General features: G+C 34.8%; 1 protein-coding gene across 10 annotated transcripts in view; it reads right to left on the reverse strand.

Annotated features, from left to right (window-relative positions):
- Window positions 1–22,418, reverse strand: part of TCERG1 (transcription elongation regulator 1) — a 62,012-nt gene that overhangs the window by 18,745 nt on the left and 20,849 nt on the right. For 6 of the 10 annotated variants that reach the window (XR_011425055.1, XR_288267.4, XR_011425057.1 and 3 more), the window contains 9 exons: window positions 22,069–22,269; window positions 21,210–21,322; window positions 20,354–20,442; window positions 8,367–8,527; window positions 7,098–7,154; window positions 6,880–6,946; window positions 5,753–5,803; window positions 4,229–4,364; window positions 3,316–3,405 (listed from right to left, as the gene is read on the reverse strand). Coding sequence is in view for 5 of the 10 variants with exons in the window: in XM_005599328.4 (XP_005599385.1) it covers window positions 3,316–3,405; window positions 4,229–4,364; window positions 5,753–5,803; window positions 6,880–6,946; window positions 7,098–7,154; window positions 8,367–8,527; window positions 20,354–20,442; window positions 21,210–21,322; window positions 22,069–22,269 (965 nt within the window). In the remaining 5 variants the exon portion in view is untranslated. The remainder of the gene's footprint in view (window positions 1–3,315; window positions 3,406–4,228; window positions 4,365–5,752; window positions 5,804–6,879; window positions 6,947–7,097; window positions 7,155–8,366; window positions 8,528–20,353; window positions 20,443–21,209; window positions 21,323–22,068; window positions 22,270–22,418) is intronic. The other 4 variants (XR_011425056.1, XR_011425054.1, XM_001503892.6 and 1 more) reach the window with 1 other exon arrangement.

The following is a 22,418-nucleotide window of genomic DNA, read 5'->3' on the forward strand; positions in this document are numbered from 1 at the left end:
AAAGAAAAGACTTACGATATATGAACAGGTCAACTCCCCTGCTGCCCACCCCGCAAAAAACAGAGACATAGGAAATCCCCAGGATGATGGTAAAGTGCTGTCATCCTCAAAAGTGACAGCTGTACATCAGGTGTAGAGGGCAATCAGTCCAGACTGAAGCAAATCAGAAGGCTCTGGAAGAAATGACTTCAGAAAGATAAAACTGGGCAGCAGTCTAATATTTTTCCTAACATATCTTATAGAACTATTTGGCTCTTTAAATATGTGCACTTACATTTTTGGAAAAAGTGAAACAACAAAAAATGTTTTCTTTAAAATACCTTAAACATCTTTCCAGGTCAGTCCAGAATATCTACCAATCTTTAAAAGCTGTATAGAAATATCTTTAATTATCTCACCAGTCTGCTGCTAATCATGCAGGTCATTTTCAAATCATGAAAGTATCTGCATGCTGATGGGAGGGGGAAAGAAGTTGTTTCCAATCCCTCTCTCCTTTCTCATTATATACTTTTTTCTTTTCTTACTGTTTTTTTTGGTGAGGAGGATTGGCCCTGAGCTAACATCTGTTGCCAATCTTCCTCTTTTTGCTTGAGGAAGACTGTGAGCTAAATCTGTGCCAATCTTCCTCTATTTTGTATATGGGACGCCACCAGAGCATGGCTTGTTCAGCAGTGTGTAGGTCTGCACCCGGCATCCAAACCCCTGAGCCCCAGACCACTGAAGTGAAGTGCACGAACTTAACCACTACTTCACCCGGCCAGCCCCATATTATTCATTTTTAAATTTGTCAAAACAAATTAAAACATTTCTGATCCCTTAAGCAACCTTTTATCAAAAACAAGATTAAATAAGGAAACTCCTAAGTTAAAATTTTCAGCTATGATTATATAAAACACATCTTTTATAGTGATGTGAAATATGTGAATCTACAGATAACCAGAAAAAGAACTGAAAGAGATATAATTTTAGATGGGGCATTTTCAATGAATGAGAACCTTTAAGTAGAGTTTTTATTTAAAATAGACTATGGGTCGGCCCCGTCGCCAAGTGGTTAAGAATGTGCACTCTGCTTCGGCGGCCCAGGGTTTCGCTGGTTTGGATCCTGGGCGCAGACATGGCACCGCTCATCAGGCCATGCTGAGGTGGCGTCCCCTATAGCACAACCAGAGGCACTCACAACTAGAATATACAACTACGTACCTGGTTGGGGCGGGAGGTGCTTTGGGGAGAAGTAAAAAAAAAAAAAAAAAAAAAAAAAAGAGAGAGAAGATTGGCAACAGATGTTAGCACAGGTGCCAATCTTTAAATTAAAAAAAAAATTCCAATACATAGAATAATACTTGATACTTTTCTCTTTTTAAGTGTTAAGGAGTTAGCACCATCAGCTTACAAAATGGCTCCAAAATTAGGAAAGAATTTTAGTTTTCAATATATACTTGTAATTTTACTCATTCAGGAACTATAACGCTCAGTGCCATGAAGAATAAGTCATAAGAGTTCTAAAGTAAGTCTTCAGGGATATTTTGGTTAAGCATTGTTTCAGGAACTACACATAGAGCAACGCACAAGACTAAGTTTCTGCCCTCACAGAATTTATACTCTGCAGTAGGAGAAAGATGATAAACAAGATAATTTTAGATAATTACAACTATGAGTGCTACGAAGAAAGTAAAGAAAGCAAAGAGATAGGCTGATCGAAAGGCATCTGGACAAGTACCTGAATGAAATGGTAAGAGCCAGCTCTGCAAACACCCGGAGAAAAACATTCCAGGTAGCAGGAATACCAAGTAGAAGGTGCCTGGCTTGTTCAAGGCACAATCAAGGCCAGTGCGGCTAGGATGAATAAATGTGAGCAAACAGTTTCAAGAAGTATGCAGGCATGACTGCGTGTAGAATCATGAAAAATAGTTTCAATTTTATCCTAAATGACCCGGGAAGCACTGCACAGTTTTTAAGCAAGGAAACACTGCCTTCATTTGTCAATTAAACTTCAAAATTAATCTGGCTGCTGTGAGGAAAAAGAAGTGACTGCACAGGAGCGAGAATGGAAGGATGCAAGGAAATCAATCAGGGGCTACACAGATGATGAGAATCTGTCATGAGGGCTTTTAGAGTGTTACTGGGGGAAATGCTGAATAAGAGGTTGGATTTACAAAAGTTTTTGGAGGTAGATTTTGCTGACAGACTTGAAAGGTGCAGTGAGGAAAAGAACGAAGGCTAATTTATAGGTGTTGATAGGGCCATCAACTCAGGTGAGAATGAGACCATCACACAAATTTAAAATTAAAAGAAAAAGATTACTGTGCTTGAAATGCAGGTGTAAATATATTTGGTAAGTCATGTCTTTCTATTACAAGGACTAAAATACATGTCTGGCACCGTAAATTTCCTCTCTTCATAAAAAGTCTATGTTTAGACCTACGTACATAACGCAACAACCTATGTAGAGAATTATTCCAACCATTAAATTACGGAAGATGGATACTACTGTTACCAAACGAAATCTGGTAGCTCAACAGCACTGCAGTAAGTGGTTCAACATACTCACCATTTTACAGAGATCAGTGACGGGGTGATCCAGGTAACTCAGAAATTATGTAAGTTGGAAGTGTGTAATGCTTTAGAGGAAGAAGCAATCACCATGAGATGATATGTGTCACTGAATCATCATGAGAATGGTAACTCAGTAACAAGGCAACTCTAGTTCACCAGAGACCCTGAAGCATCCACCATTTCTCTAAGTTTATAATGAAAAGACATTTTAACAAACGCCACTTAGATGCGGATTTTGTGTGTGTAGCGTGTGTGAGACATAAACATGTCTTCAAGTGTTGTCCATCCACAATACACACACATATATAAGTACAACAGCACACAACAGTCAGGAAGGCTATAAAGCAGTGTTCCATAGTGGTCCTATATGTTGGGCAAGACAGTAGGTGGGGTTTTTTTCCTTCCTACTCATCTGTATTTTGTTATTTTCCTACTCTGAATTTGCATCATACATCCGATAAAAAGTAAATTAATAAATGCATTTGAAATGAATTTTGAAAACTTCTTTAGATATAACCTCAGTGTATATGAGGCATAAGGACAAAATGTGCATAAGGCAATAGCCACATCCATAAGGGCAAAAATATTAAGTATTTCTGAGGCAGAAATGTCCACACTGAGGATGACTATGTTCTAAGATCTGAGACTGTTTTTAAAGTACCACGTTAGGGGAAAAAAAGGGATGGTACTTTATTCCTGACAATTTAAAAATTATGCTGGCAAAGGATATACATTTCTTAAATAACGTTGTTTTCCTTTTACCTGTTTTCTCTCTTTAGGATTGAGAAGTAAGTACCGAGGATCAAAAACTATCTTGTGCAACTCCTTCTCCCATGTTGAAAAAGCAGACACCTTTAAAATAAAATATGTATTGCCTCATAATTAAATTTGCTCTAAAAACATAAAGGTCATATAATTTTGCTTGAAATCTACAGGACATCTGCTTAAAAAGGAGACATAATAAAAACCATACTGAAGTTTCCATCACTAATAAATGACAAACAGTGGGAGGTTAGCAATTGCAAATTTCCACACTAATTGGCTCTGAACATTTCTATATTATATAGAAATAACACACATTTAATTACTCATTAAAATAACCACTACTGTGTGACATTTTAAAAACCAGTACATCAGAAAAAGCCTTGAAGATTTGCATTTTGATTTCCCATGCTTGCTCCAATCTTGTGAACAAAATGCTGTGATTCAAAATTGAACAATTTTACTTATTCAAATGAATCTGTGAATATAACCAAAAGGTTGAAATCTCTTCTCAATTAAGCTTCATTAACAATAATATCATAAAGTACCAGTTCTCCTTCAACCAAAAGCCATTCTGAAAATATTAAAGGAAGAATCATATAAACCTTACCTATCCCAAGTAGTCCGCCATTCTGTAATGTTAATACTCGTCTTATTATTACTCACCAAAATTTAATGACCCAATAAATGTTAAATGTTATTTGTACTTAAAAGGATAGTAAAATGGCATTTAGTTAAACATGATATGATTAGCCAAGGAAAAGGCTTTTGAAAAAGAGTACAGTAATTTGATAGGCTTCCCTTATGCCCCCCCCACAACATGAGCACTAACCTTAGATTTGACCTTTTAGCAAGACATATTTATATTACTTATACAAAACAGAAATATCTCCCCCAAAGATTGTTTTCTGACCCCTCTCTCTAGCAGCATGTCCTTGAACTGCTTCATTCGGGCCTCCAGAGGGACAATGGCCCTTTCTCGGGCAGCTTTAATTTCAGCTTCCATGGCAGCTTCTTTCTCTGAATCTATGTCTTTATTATCGTCTCTCCTATAAAAAATAAAATATAAAGCATGAACTGACAAAAATACTAATAAGGAATCTTACTAAAATCTTAAAAGCAATGGAATATTCAAGACTCACTACTGAGCAGCATATTTTTGGCAAAAACAAATTATATTGAGGGTTTCAAATGAACTCTAAGGGATAAGCGACTTTCATTACAATAATAATAATATTACAGTGAGCTTCTAATGATGTTACAGTGGCTACTTTGTTAGGAAAAATATATACCTTTAATGTGCTATCTCTCCCTGACACTAGTTGATACACAAAATGAACTAGCTTACTTAAAAAAAAACCTTATCTAACATTCCAGTAAAAGTCTATGTTAGAATCAAACAGTACAGAAAGTAATTTTTAGTTCTTGAAATGATACAGGAAAAACAGCATTTTCCAAAATGTTTTACAGTATAAATACATGAAAGATTTTTAAAAATCTAATAAAAATTGGTATAAGTCTTAGTAATCGCAAATATTTATTTTGAAAATAAAATTAAAATATCTGCAAACTCGGCCAAGTGGATATGTGAGATATATACCTTACCTACCTGACATTTTTTTTACTCACTTTCTGGGTGATAAGTGGAGATTTAAGTTGAAGGACAGGTCCCAGAGAGCAACATAGGCCCAGGAGTAGTTAGGTGGAATTAGAACTGTTCATCAATGACTAAACTACTTCTTGTTCCTCCAAAAATGCACCTCAGGGCTAAGAGCAACACTGTTGCTGTATGGTACTCAAGTGAGATTGCAAACATGAAATCAAGTCACCTCTCAAACATCTGCACTATGAAGAAGGCCAGTTCATGTAAATAATCAAAAAAGTAATTCAATAATAGTCAGGTGTGTGTGAGCAGATCTTCCTTCTTAAATATGATCTGCTAAGTATTAAAATAAAATTGGTTCATATTCCCTACATAAACTTAAGGGAATTAGGAAACCAGAACATCAAGAAAATTCAAAAGCATGCTATATAGGGAAGTGAAGGTAGCCCAGGAGATTTAAATGAAACTAAGGCTAACCCACAGATATGGCAAGTGAGAGGTAATTAAAAACTTAGGGAAGGAATCAAAAGAAAGAGAAGACTTAGTCCGGGACCTGCAGGAACTTAGCGAGATAGTCTGTGACCTACGATATGCACAAAACAAACAGGTAAAAGCAATTTGCCAAACAATATACCCTCTTATAATAATTTATTTAAGAACTATTTAAAATAGTTAAAGAGTTAAAAGACATCCAAGAAATATAACTAATGAAAACAAATAACCTTTACAGAATTATACTAAATGAAAATGTCACAATACAAACTATCACTATCTATCTCAATAAAAGAAATAAAGAAAAACTAAGCCAGGAAAAATAGGCTTTTAGCTTTGTACCTAAATAGAGAAGCTCGGGCAATCCACATAAAGGACTTCTTTGACATTCTCCTGATAAAAGCAGTTAAAAACCTTACAGAGTTGTCTATAAGAACAAACAATTAAAAACAACCTAAAAGTTTAACATTGTAGGAACATCCAAAATTATGGTACATAAACAGAATGAATACAGTCATTTATAGTAATTAAGAAAACAAATGTCTTATTCTAGATTTGTTTAAAAAAGAACACAAAATCAGTTGATTACAACTAAATAAAAATACTCATACATTTGGTCAAAAACCAAAAAGCCAACTGCAAAAATGAAAAGAACTGTAACTGTGGCCGATTATGAATGACTCTCTTTAATATCTTAATTTCTTTAAGTTTGTTGCCAACAAAGAAATTTTTAAAAGAACCACCCTTGACAGGGGTTGTCTTACTGATTTCTCTTTGCCATAATTTGGCTGCATTCAATCTGTCCTTTTTAGATAAGGACTATAATCAACCAGTCTCAGATAATATCTTCAAACTTTCCTTTTTGCTGCTAAATAATGGTCCCATTCCTCCCCCACCCACACACAAACACCCTCTACCCCACCCTTCCACCTCCCATAATTACTAACATTTATATTTTACCCAACTCTAGAGCACTGGCCAAGCTAATGCTTGTACTTATAGCAGTCTCCTTCTCTTAGAGCACTTTCTAAGTTCATGAGTTCCCTCTTCACCACAAGTATGACCACAGACTCAAGGACTAGGGAAGCAACAAGCATATAACAAGAGAAGTCTCTGTATTTATGAGATTTCTGGAATAGTGCCTTTTGGGGTATATATTAGGTAGGAAACTTATAAAATTCAGGCCTAATGAATGTCTGAAAATAATTTATCAACTAACTCCTAAATGTCACTTGGCTTCAAAATACATATTTGAATAACCAAATCTTTTGGAAATCTAGCAACAGAAGAACATCATTTCTACATTGTAAGCAAAGCTTTTAATTAATATCAGGCCTAAGAGAGCAATCATGACTCATGTGTCCTAACAACATACACATTACCTGTCTCAATCACAAACTGACTGCGACCTAATCAACTTTTAAAAGCTAAACTCTACCTGAATTACATAAACTGTAGGTATTACTTACTTCCGTTTTTTGGCTTTAACAGGTTCATCTTCATTAATTTCTTCCATTAATTCTTGTTCTTCTTTAACTGTAAGATAAAATTTAATTAAACTCTGTCAGAATAGAAAGAAGCAAGTAACAACTGAAATACTTAGGTATGACTCCTCCTGCTATCCACTACCAGATGACTTGCTTTAATAGCATTTTAAGAAGCTGCAATTTATAGTTAGTCCACTCACTTGCACTCATAGAGAACTGCCACTTCTGGATGGACAGCATTGTCGGGGTCGGGTGCCCTGGCAAAAACATTTCAAATATTATTATCAATAGTTATATGCATATATTACACAATCTTTTCTTTTAAAAAATTTTTATATAAATCCCATAACATTCAGTCCTTAATAAAACAGTAAATAAAGAATAATTCTACATCTCCTCTATTAATCCTCCCTTTATATAAAATTTTCAATTCATTATGAAATGATTCTTTATGATGCACGTATTTATCAAATAAATGGATTTAATATTTGAAAACAGATTCATAAAAACAAAAGCAAATCACATACTTTCTTGGCAGGATTCAATACTATAGTTATAAAGTATTATCAATATCACAGCTATAAAACAGATATTGCTGGAGGGGAAAAACTGGTGCCTACTATCTTTAGCCCCAGGGAGGTAAAGTTCCACTGACTTATAAATCACTTGTAAACAGAAAACGTTAGTAAAACATATATACAATCCATGACGATTTCTGAATTAATATGAATGACATATATTAGGGGTTGTTTCATTTGAAGTACTAAATGATTTATTTATCATGCTTCTATACTACAAGGGGAGATTTTATAAAAACACAATCATATCAATACAAGTGCAAATTACCACTGAAACATATGCAATAAAAATTAGGTACACATATTTGCCTTCATTATATATACTGGAATGCTGTCTGAACATGAGGGAGATTAAAAGATAATCAAGGTTTAAGTGTCTCTATACTCTCAGGAATAAGGATTACCCTCCCTCAATTTCAACTAGCTTAAGACTAAGCTTTTGTATTTTTACAAAATTTTGTATTTCACAAGATTTTAGTAAACAATAAAATATTTTAAAAATACTCTGTATGGTTATGATTATTTCAAAAAATATATGACTAGTCACAAAAGGTGCTAAAAGGCTCACTGAGGGGTGTTTCAGTATATTACTGAAATCTTGAAGCATGAAGTAAGCATCAGTCATACCAATGTATCTTGTGCTAACTGAAATCTTGACAAGAAGTTAGAAGATATATATATAAATATTTTACAAAAAATAATTTTATCCAAATTCTCTATTTTTTCTATCTCTATTACTGAACTCAAATTAGCATTATCAGTCTATTTTCCATTTCTCAAATTTCTTATATTCCTTGAAAATAGAAAGTTTTTCTCAATGGCCTCACATTTTCTGTCAAAACATGAAAAGAACCTTAAAATTGGAGGATAAATTCCTAATTTAAAACTTACTTAGTTTCTTCACTTCTTCCATTCCTTTTTTATGAGGGGGCTCCTGAATGATTTTGTCAACATCCGCCCTTCCAATCAGATCATCAGGTCGGTCCCACATAGAAAGACGAGTGGTAGGATTATAAAAGAAGACCCGCTCATCACCAGTCCAAACAACACACCTAAGAATTGATTCAAATATTTTCTTATGTTATGGAAAATGCAGTGTTTTCTTTCTTTTTTTTTTTTTGAGGAAGATTAGCCCTAAGCTAACTGCTGCCAATCCTCCTCCTTTGGCTGAGGAAGGCTGGCCCTGAGCTAATATCCATGTCCATCTTCCTCTACTTTATACGTGGGATGCCTACCACAGCACGGCTTGCCAAGCAGTGCCATGTCTGCACCTGGGATCGAACCGGCAAACCCCAGGCCACCGAAGCAGAACGTGTGAACTTAACTTCTGCACCACCAGGCCGGCCCCTGGAAAATGTTTTATAAGTAGGTCTTTTACTGTCATCCTGTCAAAAGGGGAGGTGGTGGTAGGGAAGGACATGTCCATCTTAATACTTATTTATAGAAAACCAAGTATGGTTTTTAGAGCAGAAGAGAGTTGATTGGCTAAGGTTAAAACAGCAACTTAACATATTAATTGATAAAACCAGGGAAAACAAAGCAATTTGTGATCGGGGTTTAGAATGCTCAGGAACTTGGTTTGGCACACTAAATTTGAAAGTCCTACATTTTAACCTATTACAACGGACAAGTTCAATGGCAACAAATGATAATGCAAATAAGCAGTTCTAAAGCTAAAGAACAGACCATAGAAACCTAGATATTATGTAATACTTAATACTTCCTACCAAACCAGAATTACATGGTCAAATGCAAACTTCTGTGAAGCCTTTAATATCTGATTATATCTGGTATAAGAAATAGAGAGAAGTGCCCATTATGCTATGGCACTGTAGCCCATACAGCCCACTTTTCCTGTTAATTATGACTAGAAATTCAGACAAAATACAAAAAACAAGTACATGAGGACTCTGAACAAAATTTAAAAAAAATAAATAGAAGTATGGAGAGTCAAAATTCAGAGAAGGAAATGCAAGGGTGTAAATTTCCCATTTCCCTCCCTCAACCCTCTGCCCTGAGAGTGCCACAGTGGCATGGTGGCAGTAGCAAAGGCAGCTAAAACTCCAAGAGAAATCAGGTCTTTGTGGCCAGATAATCAAAAGTTAATCAATAGCTGCCAAGCCCAAGGTAATGTAGATGTTGAAATTATCAGACAAAGCCTCTATTATTGAAATAATTTAAAAGCAGCAACTATAATGAGGCTTTATGAGATAAAGAAAAACAAACTTGAACAAAAAGATAGAAGTCCTGAGCAGAGAAATAGAAACTGTAAAAAAACAAAAACAAAAAATCCCAGAAATTTTAGAAATGAAAAATACAACTGAAATTAAATTTTTCTGGATTGGCTCAAGAGCAGAACGGAGATGAAAGAGGAATGATCAGTGAATTAGAAGATAGATCAATAATTATCCCATCTGAAGAATGGGGTGGGGGGGGTAAAAAAAAAGGAATGAGTAGAGTCTCAGGAACCTATAGGACTATATCAAAATGCCTAATACACATGTCATTGGGTTCTCAGAAGAAGAGGATATTGGGGGCAGAAAAAAGGTTGAAGACATAATGACCAAAAAACATCTCCAAATTTGGTAAAAGACAAATATTAAAGAAGCTCAGTGAACCCCAAATAGGACAAACTTTGAGAAAACCATGCTTAGACACAACATGATCAAACAGATGAAGAAAAATCCGTAATAGCAGCTAAGAAAAAAACATGGCAGAATACAAACAGGGGAACAAGTCCAATGACCATGGATTTCTTACCAGAAACCACAGAGGCAAGAATACAGTAAAAGAGCTAAACAGTTAAAGTTCTGGGAAAAAAGAACTGCCAACCCAGAACTCTCTACACAGTGAAAATATCCTTCAGGGACAAGGGCAAAAAAGATATTCTCAGAAGAAGGAAAACTAAGAGATTTCATCTCCAGCAGACTTGCTCTATAAGAAAGTTTTTCAAGGCTGAAAGAAAATGAAACTAAAGGAAAACCTGGATCTTCAGGAATGAAGGGGAGAAAACAAATGGTAAATATCAAAGATATTGTTTTCCTAAGTTATTTAAAATATGTGTGAAAATTATAACAGTCTGGTGGAGTTTTCAATGCATGTAGAAGTAATACATACGACAACTATAACATAAAGGTTAGCGGGTATGGGATTAAAAAAGAACCTACACCGTCAGTTCCCAAACATGGACCCACACCACTTGTCAGCTGCAGCAGTGACCCACATACAAAATAGAGGAAGATCAGCACAGATATTAGCTCAGGTTGCATCTTCCCCGGAAAAAAAAAAAAAAAAAAAAAGAAGAACCTATATGGTAGCTATGTTTCCATATTTTATATGAAGTGGTACAATAATAACTTCAAGTAGACTATAACGGTTAGGTGTGTAACACCTAGAACTAAAAAATAATGCAGAGATATCACCAGAAAGCCAACAAATAAATTATTAAATGGAATGCTAAAATATATTCAAGTAATTCAATTGAAGGTAGTAGACGAGGAAGAGAGTAACAAAAAACAGAAAACAAAAGATCTAAAACCAACCATAATGAAAAATTACATTAATGCTAATAGTCTAAACACTCCAATTAAAAAGCAAGACACTACTATAAGCTGTCTTAGGAGACAAACTTTAAATATAAAGCCATAGAAATGCTGAAAGTAAATGGACAGAAAAAGATATACCACACAATTAGCATAAAGATAGGAATGGCTATTTTAATAACAGATGAAACAGACTTCAAGACAAACGGTATTACAGGAGACAAAGAGAATCATTTCATAACAATAAAAAAGACAATCAGCAACAAGTAATCATTGTAAAAGGTGTATAAGTCTATTAACAGAGCCTCAAAACAGATGAAGAACGGACTAAATTAAAGAAAGAGAAAATTACACAATTATAGTAGATTAATCCCACTATTTCTGAGCAATTGATAGACCAATCAGACCCAAAAACAAACAGTACTAAGACAGATCATGTGCTGAATAATAAAAAAAGTCTTAATGAATTTGAAAGTACCAAAATCACATTCTCTGACCACAGGGCAAGTGTATCAGTAACAGTAAGACATCTAGAAAACCCCCAAATTCTGGAAATCAAACAACAGCCTTCTATATAATTCATGAGTCAAAGACAAAATCAAAAAGTAAATTTTAAAATAATATGAACTGAATGGCAATGAAAATACAACACATCAAAACTTGTATGATGCTGCTAAAGCAGTGATTAAAAGGAAACTATGGCTTTAAAAGCTTGTATCAGAAAAGGAGAAATAACTAACACTAATGACCTAAGAGTTCCTCATAAGAAACTGGGAAAAGAAGTGTAAAGGAAACCCAAAGCAAGCAGAAGGAAAGAAATAATAGAGTAGAAATCAATTAAAAAAAAAAGACAACCAGCCCAAAGCTGGTCTTTTAAAAGACCAACAAAACTGGCAAACTCCTAGCTAGACTGATCAAGAAAAGAGAACACATCCCCACTATCTGGAAAGGAAAAAGGGGTTATCACCACAGATCATAGAGACTTTTAAAGGACATTAAGAGAATAATATGAACAAATTCAACAACTTAAGACAAAAGAAGCAAATTTCTTGAAAAATAGAACTTACCAAAACTGACAGAAGAAACAAAAAATCTGAATAGTCCTATAGCTATTAAAGAAGTTTAATATATTACCAAAAACCTTCCCCAAAAGAAAACTCTAGTTCCAGATGGTTTTATTTGTTAACTCTATAAAATCTTAAGGAAAAAGTAACACCATCGTACAAACTTTCTCAGTAAATAGAGAAGTAGAAATCACCAATCACCACCCAAGTCATTTTATGAAACCAGCATAACCTAATGCCAAAACCTAACAAAAACATTACAAAACGACAGAACAATATCCCACATGAGTATAGATGTAAAATCATTAATAAAACATTAGCAAATCAAATCAAATCCAACAATATAGTAAAAAAAAGGTTAGAGATTGGCCCCATGGCCGAGTGGTTAAAGTTCTGCATGTTCCGCTTTAGTGGCCCGGGTTCACAGGTTCAGATCCTGGGCACGGACCTACTCCACTCACTGGCCGTGCTGCGGAGGCATCCCACATACAAAATAGAGGAAGACTGGCACAGATATTAGCTCAGGGTGAATCTTCCTCACCAAAAAAAAAAAGGTTAATTTACTATGACAAGGTTTATTCTAGACAGGCAAAGCTAGTTTAACATTTAAAAAATCAATGTAATTCACTATATTTTAAAGAATGAAGGAATAAATCTAACTCTTTTCAAAAGATGCAGATTTATGATAAAAACACTAGCAAACAGAATAGTAGGGAACTTCCTCAAACTAATGGAGACTATCTATGAAAAACCTATAGCTAATATTATATCTGACAGTAAAAGACTGAATTGTCTCCTTCCTGATATCAGAAACAAGGCAAGAATGCCTACTTTCACCTCTTCTATTTAGCATTGCACTGACATTCCTAATAAGGAGAGAAAAAGTAATAAAAGGCACTAAAAATCAGAGAATAAGAGATAAAAGTGCTCCTATGTGCAGATGATATGATTGTTTGCATAAAAAATCTCAGGGAATCCACAAAACTACTACAATAAATGAATTTAGCAAGATTCAAGGCTACAAAGTAAACATACAAAAATTAATTATATTCTTACATACTAACAGTAATCAACTGGAAAATGAAATTTTTAAAAAATCTAATTTGCAACAGCATCAGAAAAAGTACCTGGGACTAAATCTAACAAAATTTGTCCAAGACTCTACACTGAACACTGCTGAAATAAATGGAAAGATCTGTTCATGGATTAGACAACTCAATATCGTGAAGACGTGAAATCTCCCCAATTTATCTACAGATTCAATGCAAAATTCATTCAGTCAAAATTCCAGCAGGATTCTTCTTTTGATAGAAAGTAACAAGCTATTTCCAAAATTTACATGGAAATGCAAAGAATATAGATAAACCAAGTTAAAGTTTTTAAAAATTGACCCTACCTGATTTCAAAGCCTAAGTTTCCATAATCAAAACAATTTGGTATTGGCAAATGGACATATAAATCAATTGGAACAAAACAAGAGAGTCCAGAAATAGACTCTCACAAATTATTTTTGACAAAGGTACTAATGCAATTCAATGGAACAAGGAAAGTCTCCTCAGCAAATGGTGGTGGATCAACTACCCATATGGGAAACAAATGAACATGGACTCTTACTTCACACCATCCACAAAAATCAACTCAAAATCGATTCCAGACCTAAATGTAAAATCTAAAGCCATAAAACTTCTGGAAGAAAACATGGGAGAAAATCTTTGTAATTTGGGGGTTGGGAAAGGCTTCTTAAAACATAAAAAAGCACAAACCACAAAGAAAGACACTGACAAATTGAACTCCAAATTAAAAATTTTGCTCTTTGGAAGATATTCTTAAAAAAATGAAAAGGTAATCCACAGATTCCCAAGGGAAATATTCTCAAACATAAATCAGACAAAGGACTTCCATATCCAGAACATATAAAGAACTCAAATTTCAGTAATATGAAAAACAATCCAAGAAAAAGTAGGCAAAAGATATGAACATATGCTTTGCCAACAAGATATGAATGGCAAATGAGCATGTGAAAAGATGCTCAATGTCATCAGAAATCAGGGAAATGTAAATTAAAACCACACCTATTAGAATGGCTAACATTTTCAAAATCTGAGCATGCTGAATGTTACAGAGGGTAGTGAGCCACTGGAACCCTCATACACTGCTGATGAGAATTTCAAAATGGTAGGAGTGCTTTGGAAGGCAACTGGGTAGTTTCTTAGGAAGTTAGGCATATATACCAAATAATCCAGCCAATCTACCCCTCTTTATTTACCCAAGAGAAACAAAAACACATCTACACAAAAGCTTGTACAAGAATGTTCATAGCTGTTTCATTTGTAATTTATTGAGCTGTTTCCAGTTTCTGGCTATTACAAATGGGCAAATATCTAGGAGTAGAATACCTGAAGCCTGGAAACAACTCAAAAGTGCATCAACAGGTGAATGGATAAACAAACTGTGGCATATTCAAACAAAAGCATGCTACTCAGCAATACATAGGAATAAACTATTGAGACATTCAGCAATGTGAATGAATCTCAAAATCATTATTGCCAAGTGAAAGAATTTACCAAGTCAGTCATAAAAGGCCACATACTGTATGACTCCATTTATGTGAAATGTTCAGAATAAGTAAATCTACACAAAAGTAGGCTAGTGGTCGCCTACAGCGAAGGGAGATGACAGGAAATAGGGAGTGCCTGTTAATGAGCATGCAGTTTCTTTTTGGGGTAATGAAAATGTTCTAAAATTGATTATGGTGATGATCATATAACTCTGTGAATATATTAAAAATCATTAAGTTGTATACTTTAAATGACTGAATTGTATGGTATACGAATTATCTCAATAAAGCTGTCATACTTTTTAAAAAGAAGCTAGAGAACGTATAAATGATTCTTGATATAAAAATTCTAGAAAACGCAACGTGATCTATAATAATAGACAGGAGTGGGATGCTTAGGGATGGGGACAGAGGGAAGGATGGACTACAAAGAAACACAAGGGAACTTTTGGGAGTACTGGAAATGTTTACTTTGACTGTAGTAATGAACTTTAAACATGTGCAGCTTATTGTACTTCAATTGTACCTCAATAACAAATAAAAAATAAGAGAAAATGTATAATGTACTATTCAACCAAAATCTTCCGTGGAGACGGACTAGATACCCTTTTTTTGTCATGGAATCCAACCAAAAGCTAAGGCTTACTGATCCTAGGGAATACACAATGCTTCTAGTTTCGACGTCTTTTCACAATCAATTTTAAAAGCAGGGATGGGGAAGATGAATGTTATACATTTTCATCCAACTAGTCAATGCAGAAATCTCTTCAAGAATTTCCATTAGAACCATCCGGAGACACTTAAGGCCTCATGTTAGATGTTTAACTTTACTCAGGAAAAGAACTAAGCCTAAATTTTCTATGCCAGGTTCTAAAACACTGTTTGATCTTTATTAACAGCAGTAACTACTTTAAGATGGAGATGCTATTCTACTAACTCACGTAGGCTTCAAAATATCTAAGTGTGCTAACACACCTCCAATGGTATTAGTGGTAAAGGTGGAGTGAGAAGTTGTCAGGACATTTCAAAATTAACGGAAAAAATATGGACAAAGAATTCGTGTGTCATAAAACTGCCCTGAGCTAAAAGTATGCATGATAAAGTGCTTAGAGGAGAGGTATACTGATATCTGCGACTTTTAAAGCATCAAGAAATAAGACTGACTGGCAGATGCATTGAGGGATGGATAAATAAAGCAAATAGGATAAAATGTTAACTGTAGAATCTAGGTGGTCAATATATGATGTTCACTATTCTAGAAACAGTCTATCAATGTTTATGTTTCAATTTTTTCATAATAAAATATTGAGAGTAAAAACCTATGGAAACATAGAAAAAACACTATAGAAACAAAGCAGCAAAATTAATTAATTAATTAAAGGCCTTATGCCACTTTCAGTAAATACAAAAGCAACCAAAAGTTCAAAGATAAATTTTTCATAAGTTAAAACCCAGCAACACAGACTACAGACAAATAAAGCATGGCAAACACAGGCAGCCCCTCTCTCACTTTGCATTTAGTACAGGACAGTACAAATACTGCAAGCTAAATCTGTGTGACGCAGATTAGTAAGAAATGGAAAAAATTAAAATTGGTTCATGACCTTTAAAAACCTGTCAAAACACTAAAACTCTCTTAGAACCAGAACCTAAGTTCACTGATCCTACAGAATATAAAATGCTTCTAATTTTGACCTCTCTTTATTAATTAAAAAAAAAAAATAGTCAAACTAATGGCATGAAACACCAGGAAAAAAATCCCAACATAGGTAAGGGAAACATGAAACTTCATGTTTTACCTTTAGCTTCTTAACATCTCTAAAGAAACAGTAATTTGAAGAGCAACATTTGAAGCTATCAACAGAGAAAAAGACTAATAAAAATGTGATTATCCAAATGAAGTGGCATACAATGCTTAGCTGAACAAATTGTTTAGCTTAAAGTCAGCACTCAGCTGTTTTATAAGAAATGGAAAATAATAAAATAGGGAATTAAAGTTACACTGATGATACACTCCTTCACTGACAGAACTCGCAAGATAATCTGGACATGTGGTTATCCTTCACGTACTCAGAGGGACTGTAAAAGTACTGGGAACACACAGTTGCACGTTGGGGAGTTTTCTGGGGGGATGGAGATGCTTCTTCCTAAGAAAGACACAGAACCTAGAAGCTATAAATAAAAAGATCAATAAATCTGACCTCACCAAAATATAAAATTTATATGATAAGATATTAAAACAAAAATCATGAGATAGGGAGAAATTGTAATACAGGTAAAGGTCAAAGGGTTAATAGCAGTACACATAAAAAGCCCTCACATATTAAGAAAAAGACAAGTCCATGAAAAGATAAGCGAAAACTGTGAAGAGGCAATCCATAGCCAACAAATATGAAATAGGTTCATTTATACCAGCATTCTGGAAACATCTAAGAAGATTCCTTCTCCTATCATGTTACCAAAGATTTAAAAGGAATATCCCTACACTGGTTGGAGTGAGGGAAAACTGGTACTCTCAATCTGCTGTTGGGCATAGGAACTGGTGTAGCCCCTCCTCTATTCCCCCCAAAAAATCCTTTCTGAGATCTATTTAGCAATATCCATCAAAACTTAAAATAGCTATACCACTTAACTCAGCAATTTCATTTCTAGGAATCAATCCAACAGAAATATTTGCATGTGTTCACAAAGAAATATGTATAACGATGTCCTAAACAGCAAAATTTGTAATGCCAGGGGCAAAAAAACAGAAAACCACCTAATCATCCATTTGTAGGAAAATTGTGCATTTTCATGCAACGGAAAACTATGCCATGACAAGTAGATTTAGAGGTACTAAAACTGCAACATTTCTAAGACATATTTAGTAAAAAATACTACTGAGGAATAAGATGCTTTTTTTAAGACACTATGTGCATATACACCACACATACACACACACACACCTCTACACATACACATACATACACAAAACACAATGTAGGAAAAGGTCTACAGGCATATGTACCAAACTTTTATTCAGGAAGAAGCATGGTGAAGATGGAACTCCTCAATTTTTTACTTCATATAATTCTACCATATTGTATGCTTGTTTAATGCATTCATGCATTCTTTTCTAATAATATCATACCAGATCAATGAGAAAATAACTCAAAGTAGAGCACAAAAACTAGAGATATAAATCATAAACGAAAAAGTAAGGGGTTTAGAGAATAACAAATACAAGAGACTTGACGTGCAAACTACAAATGTTCCAGAAAAGGAAAAAAACAGATGCAGAGAAGCAATAATAAAACAAGTTCCAAAAGAAAATTTCACTAATCTGAGGACAGACTCAAATCTGAAAACTGACGAAGCCCACAAAGTTCCAGACTGGTGGGGTTTGGAGTTGGTTAGCAGCTTTTCACGTACAATACTTAAATGGAGAAACTATTGAGGAATATACTCTTCGAATACAGATTGTTTTCATAACTTTGATTTTGGAAGCAGACAAATATTTTGCATAACTGTTTTAAAAATTGAGCCTATGTATCAAGTTGGTGGAATAACTATATAGAAAATAACTATTCCAAATGCCTTTAATACACAGTAACTTGGGGCTGGCCCCGCAGCCTGGTGGTTAAGTTCGGCACACTCCACTTCAGTGGCCTGGGTTGGCGGGTTCGGGTCTCAAGGGTGGACCTACACCACTCGTCAGCCATATTGTGGTGGTAACCCATATATAAAATACAGGAAGACTGGCACAAATCTTAGCTCAGGGCTAATCCTCCTCAGCAAAAAAACCAAAACAAACAAACAAAACCACAGTAACTTAACTATACATCTTTAGAGTGATATACCCTAAACATAAAAATAACTAGGGAAAAAAAAAGCTTAAACTCTCTTCAGTAACCACACTGTTAGTGATAGTGCTGGTATTGTTATTCTGTGACTTGTGAGAAAAGTAAACGAGTAATTATGTTGCTACCACTCAGAAGCAGGATTTTTCAGCAGGAAAGGAAAGAGTGAATTAAGGCTCAGTAAAAATCTTGTAGTAGACCCGAATTCCAAGTAATGGTATGAACTCATGATGTATCTTTAAATGTATGTATCTTCCATCTGTGTCTACCAAAGATGTCTAAAATAATGACTAAGGCAGTAGTAACAACTATCCTGAGAACCTACTCCATGGCCTATAAACGCCAGTGCCCACAAAAAGAAAACAGGGCTCCTTGGGAAAATGGCTGAATCTAGGTCTGTGATAGGACATACATGAAATAAGCCAGGAACATCTTGTTGGAGCAGACAGCAAGGAAGGTATCAAAGTTAGAGTTGTAACAAAAAAAACCCTCAAAAGTCAACCTTTAGAGGCTTCCCCTAGCCAAAGATGAAACAACTGAACATCAGTAAGGATAATAACTGCAATGGATAGGAATATACAAAATACAGTCAAATCTGTGAATTTGTAATATTCAAACCAACTCATCATTCTGAAAATCACTAAGTCTTTTCTTTCCTATACAACTTATACCTCTAAATAACCAATGTTGGCAAGGGAAGTACCTCTAAGTACTCCAGTTAACAAATGAAAAAGAAATTATAGAAATACATTATCACCACTTTCAACTCTTAAAGATTTAATGGATCTAGGCCAGGTTTTGCAACCTCACCACTACTGACATTTTGGGCCAAATAATTAATTCTTGTAGGGAGCTGTCCTGTGCATGGTAGGACGTTGAGGAGCATCCTTGTCTCTACCCACTAGATACTAGATGCTATTAACACCTTCCAACTTAAGACAACCAAAAATGTCTCCAGAGGTTGCCATACATCGGCAGGGGGGCCGGGGCCGGGGGAAGGGAAGCAAAATCACTCCTGGTTGAGAATCAATGATCTAGGTAATAATAATCAGCAATGGTTGCTAACAACACAAAAAAAGAGACAACCAGATGCATCCTGAGGGAAAGGCACATTATCATTTATGAACTAGTCTTGCCAGAAAGATCAAACCTGAATCTGATCACATCTTTCTATCTGCCTGCTAGTTTGCAGGAAATTCAGGAAGGGAGGACTCTATTAAACAGTACCGCGGGGATGCAATAATAAAATCCAGACTGTGGGACTCCATAAAACAAACATTTATTTTTTCAATAACAAAAACAAGAAGGAAAACAAGTTGGAATGGAACTTATAAATTCCATGACTTAAGAAACAAGCCAACTCATTACAACATGTGGACCATATACGAATTAAATGAGTTGGAGCACAAATAAGAGAGAAAGCACTGATGCAGGGAGAGGAAGAAAAGAGAGAACCAACAAAAGAAGAAAAGAAAAAGTAGACTACTCAACATTTAGATAAAAAGACATAGTTTTACATAGTTCTATAAACATTATCACACGTGCGTATATGTAAAAGCTATTTATATAAAAGCTATTTTTTACAATGTTAAACAATAAAAAGTAGACTCAGGATCTCAGTGATTCAAGTCTGTACTTATGAAAATAAACATTAATCACGAAGGGAGGAAGACACTGTAGCCATTGAGTTTTAGGTGTGAACACCCAAAATACAATAAATAAGAACTCAAATATTCAGTAGATAAAAACATATATGTGACATATACTTTTTTTGAAGTAAAGTATTTTTTCTTCCTACAGAATAAACCATGTAACAATCAAGTATGGCAAAAATTAAATAAATAAATAAAACTTACTCATTAAGCCAAGTACATACCATGGAGTACCAGGAATAGGGGTAGTAGCTACCGGCTTTGCCTTCTGGGCAGCCTTTTCTTCTTCGGTCATCTCTTCTTCTTTGGGCTCCTATGGGAAAAGATATTACTTTCACTTAATTAATATCACAAAACTATACCTGAATATTCCACAAATACAAGTATCACTGCCGATATCTCAAAGTACAAACAACATAAAGTCTGTTGCTAGCACAGGGAGGGGAGACTGCGTAGGAATTTCTAAGAAAGTTCTAAATCCTTTCCCCCCTAGACAGAGCTGAATTCCACAAGAGCAGATCCCAAAGCAGCAGATGGTCCTATCTTACACTCACTAACCACCTTCTTAGCAGCAGAAACGGGGAACACAGTATAGAAAATTAGAGGAGACCTCTTCATTTAGGGTCGTTTCTCTTTTCTGCTAACTTCCTTACTAATAAAACCCGACTATGAGTGGTCCCTCACTGAATAAAGGAAGCTTCCTAAAAGCAGATTTCTTTCACTGCTGTATAGAGAGCACTCTATTCCAGGAGAGAACACATAAAATATAACGAACATTCCCCCAAACATGAAGTTGTATTTATGGTGGAACATGTATCAGTCTATAAGTCGGGCAGCAGCTGGGTATCAGGGCCAAACTCTGGCCCAAGGCCTTTTCTTTCTAGGGGCCTCAGTTTAGTATAAGAAGTAATTTAATGAAACTTTCAAAAGAAAAACTGAACTAGAAACTTCAAAGAATTCTAAAATTTCAGAAATCCAATTTATAACAATTATCTAAAACCATATCAAATTGTTTTTCAGTTGCAAGTAAATTGTACCCGACAATGTTGGCTCCCAGGGTAACAGGCCGTGGCTCTTTACCTCCTTTATCTCCTTTATCGGCTCTTCTTTAGGATCCTCCTCCTCCGTCTCCATTGGCAGAGGTTCTTCGGAAGGTTCTTTAATTGGCTCTTTAATCTTCTCCTCTAATTTTTCTAATAAAAAGTTAAGATAATATCATTCAAGGATTTTTATGTAATTTTCAAGAACTTTCAGAGGCTAAGCAGTTAAGATACTCCATTTCTAGTTACTAATCCCAAAGATAAAATTTTTTCCTTGTAATATCACTAATTTGAATCTAATGTAATGTTCAACTTCAAATACCTCGCTATGCCTATCAGGAAACTGTCACTAGAAAAGAACTACTGATTTCAGAGGGACATAAAGTCTTTCAGGTCATTCATGTTATCATTTGTAGCAATCATTCATTCTGCTGAAAGGGATAAGATACTAAGATACTCAGGAACAGAAACAGAGTATTGTGATGTAAAAAATTATGAGTCATCTTCATCTAAGACTCCAAAGGCCTAATTTTGTTTTCTTCAGAACACATACAATACACACATTACTTCCTGATCAGTACTATCAGTCTCAATAAGGATAACAATAATTATATAACAGAATAACTATGCAACTCCTGACTACAGTAAAAATATATATTTGCATGGATGTAAAAGTTAATTTCTCCAGATGGAAAAATGACGGACAAATATTAAGTAGAAGAACTGGCTTTGAAAATAAATATACATTTATCAATTCCGTAGAAATAAATAATCCAACAACTATGTAATTAGAAAATCCCTCAAATGTGTTAAAAAGGAATTAACACAGAATTTCAAGTAGCATTGTATTTATAATATCATAGTTTGTACTATGTTCCACCAACTCATTAAAACTATACCTTTTTCCTTCAGTTCTTGGGGTTTTTCCCAGGTTGATTCTAATGTTCTATTATTATAATAATATGTCTTCCCATCTGCTGTTTTATATTCAGTCCACTCAGAAACTGCTGTCGCTCCAGCTAAAGTAGCAGGTGAAGCTGCAATAGCGACCTGGGGATGTATCATGGGTACGATAGGAGGGGCCATGCCTGGCAATACACCTAAAAGAGAATAATAAAAAGTTAGAGCCGAGCATAACATTTCAATACAAAGTAAAACTTGAAAACATAAGCTAAATGTTTCTATTAAATATTAATAAATGAATGACCAATTGGAACAACACAAAAAAATCATATAAAATGTGATTTAA

Source organism: Equus caballus, chromosome 14 (assembly GCF_041296265.1).
Source record: "Equus caballus isolate H_3958 breed thoroughbred chromosome 14, TB-T2T, whole genome shotgun sequence".
Taxonomy (NCBI): Eukaryota; Metazoa; Chordata; class Mammalia; order Perissodactyla; family Equidae; genus Equus; species Equus caballus.